The 13,705-nt window shown below is 38.2% G+C and overlaps 1 protein-coding gene across 1 annotated transcript in view; it reads right to left on the bottom strand.

Annotated features, from left to right (window-relative positions):
• ppp3cb (protein phosphatase 3, catalytic subunit, beta isozyme) overlaps nucleotides 1-13,705 on the bottom strand; it is a gene marked incomplete at both ends in the record, with an annotated part of 53,470 nt that overhangs the window by 25,763 nt on the left and 14,002 nt on the right. The window contains 2 exons of the mRNA XM_079250556.1: nucleotides 3,509-3,633; nucleotides 9,370-9,570. Of these exons, the coding sequence (XP_079106682.1) occupies nucleotides 3,509-3,633; nucleotides 9,370-9,570 (326 nt within the window). The remainder of the gene's footprint in view (nucleotides 1-3,508; nucleotides 3,634-9,369; nucleotides 9,571-13,705) is intronic.

Below are 13,705 nucleotides of genomic sequence, written 5' to 3' on the forward strand. Positions count from 1 at the left end.
ACTAAACATTTGATACACAGTCTCTGTACAAGCATTGAAGATAAACTGATTAAATATTTTGGTTGTGTTGCCACAAAAAAAAGCTAGATGCTTTCAGTCACTCTGGTAAGCTAACTATTTTCTATAGCTTCAGTTTTCAGGTAATAGATAAGCACAGAATGTGTACACATAAATATGAAGTATGTTTGATTTGTAAGAAATTTTTAAATATTTATTCTAACAAATACAAAAGTTGTAAGTTCTGGGGTTGTGACTAGTGGTGCAGGTGATTGAGCTTTTATGCTAAGCTAAGCTAGCTCTTTTATTTACCCTCAGTTTTCAGGGAAAACTGGTGAAACCAACTTAAGGATCATTGCTAATAGATAGTTGTAACAGAATACATTTACATAATGTAACCACAAAGTTTTAAATATGTTTCAAGATTCTATGTGATTTAACAAGTACTTCTGGCATTGTGATGGGTGATTTAAAAGTGATCCAATCTTTTTGCTAAGCTAACTCTTTTCAATAGCTTCAGTTTTCAGGGAATGTACAGTGAAAGCAACTTGTTTTTAAAGAAATCTTTAATATAAATAAATATAACTGCAGTATTTGAAGTATGTTTGATTTTTAGGAAGTTTTTTTTATATTTATTCTAACAAGTACAACAGTTGTAACTTCTGGTGATTGAGCGTTTATGCTAAGTTAAGCTAGCTCTTATATTTAGCCTCAGTTTTCAGGGAAAACTGGTGAAACCAACTTCTTAAGGATATCATTGCTAAAAGATAGCTAAAAGATAGAATATGTTTACATAAATGTAACCACAAAAATTTAAAATATGTTGAAAGATTTTATTTGATTTAACAAGTACGGCTGGCATTGGGATGGGTGACACAGGCGATCCAATCTTTTTGCTAAGCTAACTCTTTTATATAACTTCAGTTTTCAGGGAAAGTACAGTGAAAGCAACTTATTCTTAAACAAAATCTTTGCTAATGAATAGTTGGGAAAAAAATGTGCAATATGCACACATAAATGCAACATCATACACGTCATTGCTAATGAAGCAGAGTTTTAGCATTTTTTAATTTTCAGCTCTTATCTATAGCAAGAAATATACATTTAAACGTTGAGATAGAATCACAATGGGGCTGTTATTAGGAATTCCTCTCCTGAATAAGCAACTAGCGACTGTAATTAACAGAGCTGGAGGCGAACTGATCCTTTCCCGCCTCAACACAAACAGCTTTTTGACAAGAAAACTGAGCTAACGAAATTAATTGAAAACAGCTGTGGCTATGACATCTTTGTCAGTCAATATGCTTTCACTTGTATCATTCATTTAACCCTACAAGTGACTCAGAGGATGTTCTCACAATTTTATAATGTCAGCCCTGCGCTACAATAAGTCCCCTGCTTATGTGTCCTTGGAAAGCATTATGAAGGTGGCCTAAATGCGGCTCACTCTGCTCCAAACTCTTGACATCCATACGTCGTAGTTTCTCAATAAGCTCAAGTCACACTGCTGATTTTGTGTGAAATTCAGCCAAAGTAATTACAAAAAATATAATTCATTTATTGAATTTACATCAGTTTTAATTCATCAAATGGCAAAACAGCCCTCAGCTGTCCTAAAAGTTTACATTAAATAGCATTTTATATGTAATGCAAACAATCTGAGGAGTAATTGAAAGCTGGTAACTGGTGACATGGCTGTCATATACACATTGTGTTGTGTCTGCTTTCATCAAGTACCTTTTGTACAGTTATACTACATTACATACAATGCTGCAACTGTACATTTCAGTGATGTAAACCTTGCCCCAACAGAGTGCATATTAGACCGCTGGGAATCTACACCATTGACACCATTTAGTTGTACACTCGTTGCATATACACTATTCACAAAAAGTTAGGGATATTCAGCTTTTGGGTGAAATTTCACAACAAGCCTAAAATGCATTCAAACCTGTACAGGTGAACTTAATGTGATCTTCTCTAAGCTTTTAAATGCACATGTCCAACTGTTAAATGTTTCAATACATTTTGCACAAGTTGCTGTTCTCTAACAAGGAGCTTAACGGCAAAAATCACGGCAGGTGTGTGATCCTTGAATTGACCAATAAATGTCCTGGTTCAATTAGAGCTGGTGTTTAAACAGTTGTCCTCATCATGCTGTTCACATTTTGACATCATGAGACCAAGACGACACCTAACAATGGAACAACAGTCCCTTGCCATTGCGATGCTTCAAACAGGACGTTCTCAGACAGAAGTGGCCACTGAGCTTGGAGTGTCACAGAGTGTCATCAGCAGGTTGCAACAGAGATATGGAGAGACTGGAAGAGTCACAGAAAGGCCTAGAAGTGGACGTCCTTTGGCCACATCCCGTGCTGATGACCACTACATTGTGAACACTGCCCTGAGAAACCGGATGATGAATGCCACTCAACTCCAGGCACGTTTAAGAGAGGTGAGAGGCACCCAAGTGTCACGTCAGACCATTCCAAACCGTTTCCATCAGCGTGGTCTGCGTGCTAGACGACCTGCACGGGTACCTGACCACACCACCAGGTACAGGCATCATCGTCTTGCATGGGCCAGGGAGCATTTACGCTGGACGAGGAACCAGTGGGCCTCAGTGCTGTTCTCTGATGAAAGTCGATTCACACTGAGCAGAAATGATGGCCGGCAACGATGTTGGAGACGTCAGGGAGAGCGCTGTGCATCAGCCACTGTTGTCACCAGGCGAGCTTTTGGTGGTGGCGGTGTTACAGTGTGGGCAGGGGTGTCCACTTGGTACAGAACTGCCCCACACTTTGTGAATGGTACAGTGACAAGCCCATACTACCTGAATAACATCATTAATCCAGTGATTGTGCCCCTACATGAACAGCACAGGCCTAATTTCATCTTCATGGATGACAATGCTCCTGCTCATCGAGGCCGCATCATCAGGGAACGGCTGTTGGAGACTGGTGTACCTCAAATGGAATGGCCTGCACTCTCTCCAGACCTGAATCCCATTGAAAACCTGTGGGATCAGCTGAGCCGTCGTGTAGAGGCTCGAGACCCTGCACCCCAGAACCTCAATGACCTGAGGGCTGCCCTTCAAGAAGAGTGGGATGCCATGCCTCAGCAGGCAATAAGTTGCCTTGTGAACAGCATGAGACGTCGTTGTCAAGCTGTAGTTGATGCTCAAGGGCACATGACGAGATATTGAGACGTTCAAATTTTTTGTTGTGGTGTAACTACCATTGTTGTTACCTTTTGTGTTGAATGAATTTTTTGAGATGAGGAAATCAGTAGTGCATCCTTCTACTTAAATGTCTTACTTTTATGATATTATATCACTGTAGCATAAACATATTGCATTTTCCATAAATTTCACCTGAAAGCCAAATATCCCTAACTTTTTGTGAGTAGTGTACATTACAGTGGGCATTAAGCTTTTCACACTAATACACACTTATAAAGATTAGACTCAGACAGATAATTGGTATACAACCAGTACAACACCCATCCTCACCTCAATACTGAAGTAGCCCCTGTCCACATAGTCCCCTAGGAAGAGGTAGCGCGTGTTAGCAGGAGAACCTCCAACCTCAAACAACTTCATCAGGTCGAAGAACTGTCCGTGAATATCTCCACACACTGTAGAAACAGCACACAACAGCAGCTGGTGTCATGAAGAAGCTACAGTTTTTCAGCTTCCACGTGTTAGGAATTGAAAAGACAAATATGAGACCATCTTTGCTTCAGTGGCTCCAAATGGCCTGATTTGCATCTGCAGAGGTATATCTGTCCTGTGTGCTGATCTAGAAACATCACTCATCTGTCTGATGGAGAACAGAACTAAATCATGTATACCAGTCATTTTAAAAGCTCAATATGATCAGTTTTAGTCTAACAAAGTGCTTTGAGAAAGTATAGAATATTTTTTTTCCATTTATTATAGCCAGTCAGCTTTTTTTAGTCTAATATCAAACTGATATTTTTTAGTTGAGCCGTTCTGCCTACGTACTCTGAGAAATTTGTCAGATCTTTTTTTATTTTCCAACAAAATTATCAATAAACATTGCAAAAGATAAACGACTGATGTTTATATAAACATTAACTGCAGTCATGCTGGTTTTGAGTTCAGCTTGATCAAAAAAAGTATCAGTCTGCCATGTTACTATGTCAGATGTATAGCCCAGTTTTCCTCCTGTCACATATGAAATATTAGATGAAACAACAAGCAAACTAGTGCAGGCAAATGATTAAACAATAACTAACAAGAATACACAAATAAAAAAAACATTTTTAAAAAAAAGAAAAAAAATTATATAATTTTTTTTTTTTTTTTTTTTTTTTTAAATTTATTTATTTATTTATTTATTTTTTAACTATCCTGATGTGAATGCACCCTTAGTGTCATAAATTTGTGGAAATCCAATTTAATTATTCCGTGAAAAAAAAGAAAAACTGCTAAAACCTGCATTTGTTATTATATCTGTATTTTAAAACATTAGTTGGCTCTTCATCTCCAGGTTGCAGGTTTATGAGCACATTTTTGCTTCGGCAGAAGCCACTGTGTAATGTAGAGAATAAAGACAGTTGTGCTCATATTTATTCATACACTGTCATTAAAAAAGGAAAAAAACAGCTGCCTGTAAAATAAACTGAAATTGACTAAAGTAATAATAAATAAAACTTTTATGAAAATAATTACGTTATTTTCTGATTCAGGTTCAATAGAAATAATTTTTTTAAGAGCAAACAAATAAGATAGTTTATGACTGATGTAATATGTAATAAACTAATATTAAGTTGAACAATCCTTTAATGTTTCCGCTCCAGTCAGGTGTTTTCTGATCCTCTCAGTCAGACTTCTGCACCTGTTGGCAGGTATTTTGTCCCACTGTTCAACAGAAAAGTGCTCTAATTTATCCAGGACCAATTTGTTTGTTTGTTTTTCTTTCTTCAACTTAATTAAATGAAAAAACAGTGTCTTATATTACTAAATTATATTTTTGCAAATTTTTAGTTATTGTTCCTTCTCCAGTTATTTGAGTGACTGTTGTAAATTCAGCCTTTTCTTTAATGAAAGGGGATGAAGACATGTGAGCACAACTGTAAATAAGTCGAGTAAACCAAAGATAGTACGTCAAATTAGGTTACTAGAAGAGAGATTTTTTTATTTTTTCATTTTTAGTGCTTTGACAAGAAATGCAAAACATCTCTGTAGTCATCTCAGTTTACTATAAAAAACCAAATGCGTATTGGCCTTGATGATGAAAAAAGGCAGTACAGTCACAAAACGTATGTTCACTGAAATATTTTCATAGTGTCACCAAACTAATGGAAAGCAACTACAAAAAGTTTTTAAAAAAAAAAAGTCATACATGCTGAACTTTTTTTCTAAGACTTCAGGACAGTCTGTATGATCTGCCAACATACATCTCTCCATCCATCTCCCTCTCCATCTGTCTGGTCTCTCCTTTCACTTGATGTCATAGATCCCCTCTGCAGCCATTTTACGATGGCCACTTTGCATCTGTCTGTCCATCTGCGTCTGTCTCCATCCACTTGCCATTATTTATCTGTTTTTGTATCTCCTTTTTACTTTCATTTAAACTGGTAATAGGGAATGCAAAATGGCATGGGTAAAACTGACCTGTCTGCCTTGTCAAACCTATTCTCCCAGAAGTCTTTGCATGGCATCCTAAAAGCCTGTCGGCTCAAATTTTACGCCTCCGTCTGGACTAGTCTACCTTTAAATGTTGAAAAACACCAAATCAGAGTGCTAAACACTTAATCTGTACTGGTTTTTCAGCAGTTTTATAAGTGAAAGTTATAAGTATATGATATCCTGCTATAGCTTATGAAGACTTTATATTCCTTGGTGCCTTCTTAAGTGCATGTTTCTGGGTCAGAATCTGTAGAAAAAGAGAAACCTAGCAACAAGGATCAATATGTTGCTCATTGGGAGTGCGCAGGTTTGAGAACCTCTGCACTAAGCTGCTTATGATCGACTGTCTCTCCATCTGCCCGTCTATCTGTCCTCGTCCCCGGGGATCTGTACCTGTGAAAGCTGAGCGATGTTCCCACACTGCGTGGGCGCAACAACCCACACAGAATTATCTCACTGCTTGCATTTGCATAAACATACGCACACACATCAGCATACGCATAGGTACATTAACCAAGCAGTGTCAATAGGTTAGAAGAGTCTGAGCCTGGCTGCCTGCTTGTCTGTCTTCTCCGCCAATGTTTAAAAATCTGTTTTCTATTTTGTTCTCCATTGATCTCAGTCTCCTCCTTCTCTTCTCTTCTACATTCACCTCAGTTCATGTCATCTCCCAGGGAGGGAAATGCATCCAGATATTTCCACAGTCATTGTGAGGGGCTTAGGAGCCGGATAAAAGTGCAACATAACATCAAAATGATGATAAACATATACGTTATAGATTATTAGATAAATAGATTCTGAATAATTCACAAGTTCTAAGTTATTTCTATCTCTATTTGTTACTAACTGTGTTCTTGGTGTTAAACAAACATATGAATGCTAATATATCTTTAGTTTTGTTTGTTTGTTTGTTTGGACTGCCTGTTTGGGAGTAATAAATAAGACATTTTGTGTTATTATTCTATTTTTAAACAGGGATTTATTTGCTGTCAGTAAGGTAAATGAAAATAATAGCAGAAGCAGCAGCTAGCTAGCTAGCTAGCCTAGCCTCGCTAACTTCTGGGCACAGGAGGAAACAGCTAGCATATCTCTGCAAATGGAAAAATATTCTATACTATTCTACAGTCATTTAGCAGACGCTTTTATCAAAAGCGACTTACATATGAGTGAGAAAAACACAAGCAGAAAATCAAACAGTAGAGGACATCATAGGAAGGTGCTGGTGGACTGTCCAGTTGGACGCAGGTCCTTCCATGAAGACCTTTGTTTTTGTTTTTTGGGGGTGTTTTTTTTGTTTTTTGTTGTTTACTCCCTTCCCACCCCACAATATCACCTATGTTATAATACAAAGACTTAATACCATAAAGTTTGTTGCAAAGAACTTGGCTAAGTTCTTCAACTTTCCAATAAATATAGTTAAACTAAGTGTAGAAGTGCTCCTTGAAGAGCCGAGTCTTCAGCTTGCTTTTAACAAAATCTGCTCCCAGTTGGCCTTTTTCACAAAACCGCGATAAACAAACAACTAAAAGGAAGTTGTTTGTTGAGTTTAGGAATTTTAACTCTTTCTTAGGTGTTAACAAAAACAGCGGAATGAAAACAACACAGCAAAAACTGAAATCTAAGTAAGATTAAAAATCTTACATTTAGTACACATATGCTTATTTTTTTTAAAGGTAAAATAATCCTTAGTTTTTATGCCAGAGAATTCCTCTTGTTGGGAAGTCTTGATAAGCCAAATTTTCTTGTTCTGTTGGCAAATAATTTATCTTATTTTAAGGAACATTTACCTGATTTTCTATATTTTTTTCTTGTTTTTTAAGGCTGAGTTTTTGCAGTGAAACCCAGCAGCTAAAAAACAGTACAACATATCAGATATGACAGGTCTATAAATACTATATATATATATGTAAATTATCTTTCTGAGGCAGGTGGGGGAAGAAGAATGCCTGTTTCTCCTGGTGGGTTGGTTTGGGAATTCTTGCAGCTTGTTTACGACATGTTATCGGGGAAGAACTGTGTGCTGGTGTCCGACAACTGTTACGTGATTAGTTAGTTTCAGGGATTAGTGGGCATGGTTAATGCAGAAAAGTGGGACGCAGACAGTTGTCATTTCCTCTTTTCTGGATTACGAACAAGCCTTTTGTTGTTCTTGCCACATTAAAAACATCCACAGAGATTGAGACATTTCCTTTATTTAAAAAAAAATGAGTTAATACTTGTAATATTTTTAACAAACTCAAACAACATGACATAATTAAGGATTCTGAAGGAATTTCTGTAACACCAGAATGAAACCACAAACCTCTTTTGTGCTTTAGTTCATTCGAGATAGTTTAGTGGGAATCTATCCTTTGATGTTATTACTTACATTTTTAATTTCCTTCTGAGACACATGGATGCTGCTTCCTTTCGGCAAAACACTTCAGCAAAGTCACGCATGTTTCTTTGTTTAACACGGCGCTGCCCGTGTTCTTAGCATTAGCTGCTAATGTGAAAGCTAATGAATTGCAAAATAGACCCCACGTGAATGTTTTACTTTAATACTCCAACTTCCTGCTGCTGCACACCATCGTGCTTTTCTTTTGTGTTCCGCTCACGTTGTGACTGCTTTGCTTCAAACTTTTTAACAGAATATATGGAATAAATATGCTAATATGTGGTTCAACATGCACAAAGACATTGGCGTGGAGAAACTTATGTTAATCTTGCTTCTCACAATTAGAAAATTAACATTAAAGCTAGGGTAGGTAATGTTGCTCAGAGACGTGTTCCTCTGGGTGAAGCGGTTCCTCGTCCTGATAGTAGTCTCTACATTCTGTAATCATGAACAATAAGAAATATAGTTAGACCCCTCAGTTTACTGTAAATCTGTAAAAACTCTGACCAATCCAAACGTTCCGACCCAAATGGAGTTGTTAACTTCTTATATTTCGTAAGCTTCTTCTCCCGGCTCCCCTCCTCCCCCTACAGCAGTGCATACCTGATAGCCACACCCTGCATATAACCAGCGTGTTAGGATGGAAATACAAAGTAGTGAAGAAGAAACTCGGAAGGCAAACATGGCTGAGGAAATGCAAAAAGGATTTCCCGACCCAGCTCGGTTTATTTGCCTCCTCCCGCTAAACAGCCGAGAAAGAGAAAATCGTTGGTGGAAAAAACTGCGAATAAAAAAGCCTCGAATCACGCAAGGAGCACAACCAGAGAGGGGAGGAGCCAAGACAGGGGGAGGGGTCAGTACAGGGGGAGGGGCCAATACAGGGGGAGTGGTCAGTACAGGGGGAGGGGCCAAGACAGAGGGGAAACTTTCACATCTTGCTAGCTCCCCAACATTACCTAGCCCAGCTTTAACTGATAAAGCAAATTATTTTTTTATTTAAACGATTATTTATAATTTAATTATCTAGTAACTCCAGAAATCATTTAATGATCAGATTATGTGCATGTATATGGACTCATTGTTGTATGAGAAGACATGATGAAAATGTAAAATGAGCCTTTTTTAAAAAGGAAAAAAAAAAGTTTTTATTCCTAATTTTTGATCAGGAACAATAATAAACAATAACATCAGCCTTGTTTCATGACAATAAGTCATTAATGGTTTTTACCATGGAGACATCTGGGTCAGTCTGATATTAGACTTAATTTATCTGCTTTTTATCTCTTATTCGCAGGCTAACTCAGTCAATACCGCCTCCAACTTCATCTCAACACCTTACCCGTGACTGGCGCCTCAATATCCAACATAGTGCGTTCCTGACGCAGGATGGCGGCGCCCTCATCGATGATGCGCAGGGCCACGGCCTCCTCCAGCCGGCCCTCTTTTGTAAGGTGAGCTTTGAGCAGGTCCACCCGCGGCCGACCCTCTGCATCAAACACCTCCTTCATGGTCAGCCGGTGGGCCAGGGGGAAGGGGACCGCTGAAGTTAACGATGAAGGAAGATGAGGGGGATAAAAGATGGTTGGGATAAGGGGAGGGAGTGTTAGAATTTGTTCATGGATGAGGAAATGTGAGGAATTGATGCAGAAAAAAAGGAAAACATATTTATCATCATGCAGAACAAGATTTATTGATGTTTCCTGCATTCAGCAAGCTTGCTCCCAATCATCTGAAACCTCTCAGTCTTTGCCATTATCCTCATCACACCTCAGGCTTCCTGTGTGTGTGTGTGTGTGTGTGTGTGTGTGTGTGTGTGTGTGTGTGTGTGTGTGTGTGTGTGTGTGTGTGTGTGTGTGTGTGTGTGTGTGTGTGTGTGTGTGTGCATGTTATTGAGGTCTGTGCGTGCTGTGTTTAAGCAGGAGCTGCCAGAGTTATCAGTGCTGCCTGCCTCTGTTCTGCAGTAATGTCTCTCTGCCTCGCTGTCTCTGTTCTGCAGTAATGTCTTTCTTACATAATGAAGGCCCCCAGGGCCCTGCTGGAGAGGGGGGTGCACTCACGACGAGGGTGATACAGCAAGAGTGCACATCTGCACGTGAGGAAGCACGTACACACATGCAGAAAGCAAAACACACACACTTACACACGTTTTTACCAAAAAAGGCTGCAGACTCACTCGTTTAAAAAAAACAAAAAAACAAAACAATAATCAGAAATGCAGCGGCGCATGCGCACAACACATATGGCCCAATGGCATTAACACGCATGATCACACATGTGTGTATGAACAGCGGCAACACACACACATACAGGCTCATAAAAGGTATTGTTATGCAGGATCCACAGAGCCTGTTGGAGCCCCACCAGTGCTAACACAGATAATGGCCTAGATCACACACCAAAAACTAGGCCTGGCTCTCCCTCAACACACACACTTTCACTCTCTGTCACTCTGCTTTGCACTCTCCTCTGTTGTCCCTACTCTCTTCTTCTCTGCTTTTCACTCATATTTAATGCTCTTATGTAGAGGCAAGCTTTACAAGACGAATCAACACGGTACCTTTTCGTTTCCAAACTCGCTAAAAGATCATGAGAAAGATGGAGAAACATCTGGCCTGCGGCCCAAAACTGGCCCGTTACAGCGGGGTTTCCACAGTCGGTCATCGAGGGGCCAGTGTCCTGCAGGTTTTCAATATTTCCCTGATTCAACATAACTGACTCAAATGACATGGATCCAGCAGTTTATGAAGTTCTGCACAATTTGAGACAGGTGTGTTGGAGCAGGAAAACCTGCAGGATTGTGACCTGTGACCCCTGCACTAATCTGGCCCACAGGATGAACTGGGTAGCTGTAAAATAGAAAATATTTACTCTAATTATAAAAATAAAAGAAACTTTAAACTAATTTGTCCAAATGACATTCTTATTTTTTTTTTGTATAGTTATTTTTTACTTTTTGTTGTCTTATATACATTGATTTAGCTTATTATTTTTTCATTGTCATGTTGAAGGTTTTATATACATCCTATTTATTTGTTTGTTTAAAACTGTTATGCATTTATATCCTTATGATGGAGACCCAGGAAGAATAGCAACTGCTACGTCGGGAGCTAATGGGGATCTAAACAAACAAGAGGCAACTTGTGATATATGATACGTCTTTCTTACTAATATATCTAAACTAAGTTTGTATTATGAGGTGATTGAGTTTAGATGGTCCAGATTACCAGAGAAATGTGAAAATGTACATTTAAAATAACTAAAGTTATTGTCAACATAATGAGAAATATGATTTTTTTCAGTTTCAGATACCTGGAATGATTACAATCATTGTGTAGAAACAGAAATAAAATATAAAATATTATAAAATATATAATATAAAGATATATAAAGCATATATCTTTAGTAAAAAAAAAAAAAAAAAAAATATATATATATATATATATATATATATATATATATATATATATATATAAAATATCATATTTTTATATTTGAAGTTTTAACAAATATATTTAACTTTAAAACATTTATAAAAATCTATATATACAAATTATTTAATAATAAAAAAAATCCATTTTAAAAGTGAACTGCAGCAATTACTCTAAAAGAAACAATAAAATTTCAGGTTGTCCACATATTTTGTAAAACACTAAAAATAAAAAAAATTAAAAAAGGATCAATTTTAAAAATGAACTGCAGTAATTACTCTAAAATGAATAAATAAAATAAATAATAAAATTTTCGGTTGTCCACATATTTTGTAAAATGACTGTTTATGAGTATGTGCTTGTATTTTAACACACTAAAAATTAAAGAAAGAATCAGAAGTTTTTGTATTTTATAGGTTACTTTGCTGTTATTTTACCTCTCCGGTCCATCCTAAATCCAGTGGTGAACTGTGTGGCCCACCAAACCAAACTGCACTAAACAAATCGACATCATCTAGCCGCTGCTAAATAAGCCGTCAGGAATGGCACAGTCCATGTTGGCTAAACACTGCTACTGCACCCATGACTTTTATACACCTTGAGAGCTACCCAGAACACGGAAAGCTGTCAAGTCTAAACCTCTGTTTTCCATCAAGTTGTAACACACTAAAAAAGCTGTTTTGCATGACATACTAGGAGTGATTAATATTTCAAAAAGGTTTGTGCACCGCAGGCTGTCAAAGGGCCCAAGCCTGTAAAAGTATTACTTATGCATGTTAATATATGTGTGACTTTGTGTCTGAAAAGAAACCACCAGTACGCGTCCTGTACTACTGTACTGTTACTTTGTACTGAGCTGTGCAACAAAATGGACTCACTCTGGCAGACGTCTGGAAAATAAAACAATAACATGCACATACAAGTGAGCTGAGCGTATGTACAGTGTATTACTGGTTTGGGGTAAAACTGAGGCCTGAAGTCAGCGTGGAAGAAGGTGCGCTGGAGAGGTGGAAGCACAAGGGACACAGTGCGAAACTCAACTTGTGAGAGTGCTGTGAAAGTAGGGCAGGTATGAGAGAGTAGAGAGAAACAGAGCTTTGGGAAAGGAACTATACTTGGGAAAACTATACTTGGCAGTCGGGGGGGTTCTGTAAAGACGATGAGTGTACGGTTCAAGGGTACTACTGGTTCCAGTCAACGTATGATGGGAAAGGAATTAAGTTACAGAAGTTAGTCATTTTTAGAGACAAATCACATCCACAAAGGAATTATTCCTGAGCCTGAACTTTACAGAACAAGAAGTAGATTATAATACATAATGTTACACATGCATTTATTTTTGTATACAGATAGTTTCTGGTCTGTCTGATACTGTCGGTCAAATTCAGGTTTTTGTGTTTATTACCTCTACTGAGGAGGTTAAGTTTGACCTGAGTTAATATGTCTGTTAGCAATGTTTCACACAAATCTTAATCTTTATGATTTTCTCTGAGAACACGTCTTTGTGTGACGTAGATTCCATTAAATGTTGGTAGTGATCCGGATCAGCATCTGGAACTTCCTCAAAAATCCAGAAAGGATTCTTCCTCATTGTGAGAGAGGATCGTTTTCAGTTAATATGCATATAACTCCACAATAACTAGTGAGAAAATCCAGGATAAGTCCTGTATACTACCATCCAGAACAGGAACAACGTTCTGGATACTATCATCCAGAACAGGAACAACGTTCTGGATACTATCATCCAGAAAAGGAACAACGTTCTTGATACTACCGTCTAGAACAGGAACAACGTTCTGGATACTACCATCCAGAACAGGAACAACGTTCTGGATACTACCGTCTAGAACAGGAACAACGTTCTGGATACTACCGTCTAGAACAGGAACAACGTTCTGGATACTACCGTCTAGAACAGGAACAATGTTCTGGATACTACCGTCTAGAACAGGAACAGGGTTCTGGATACTACCGTCTAGAACAGGAACAACGTTCTGGATACTACCAACCAGAACAGGAACAACGTTCTGGATACTACCAACCAGAACAGGAACAACGTTCTGGATACTACCAACCAGAAGAGGAACAACGTTCTGGATACTACCGTCTAGAACAGGAACAACGTTCTGGATACTACCGTCTGGAACAGGAACAACGTTCTGGATACTACCGTCTAGAACAGGAACAACGTTCTGGATACTACCAACCAGAACAGGAACAACGTTCTGGATACTACCAACCAGAACA

This window comes from Telmatherina bonti (assembly GCF_933228915.1).
Source record: "Telmatherina bonti genome assembly, chromosome: 12".
NCBI classification, from domain to species: domain Eukaryota; kingdom Metazoa; phylum Chordata; class Actinopteri; order Atheriniformes; family Telmatherinidae; genus Telmatherina; species Telmatherina bonti.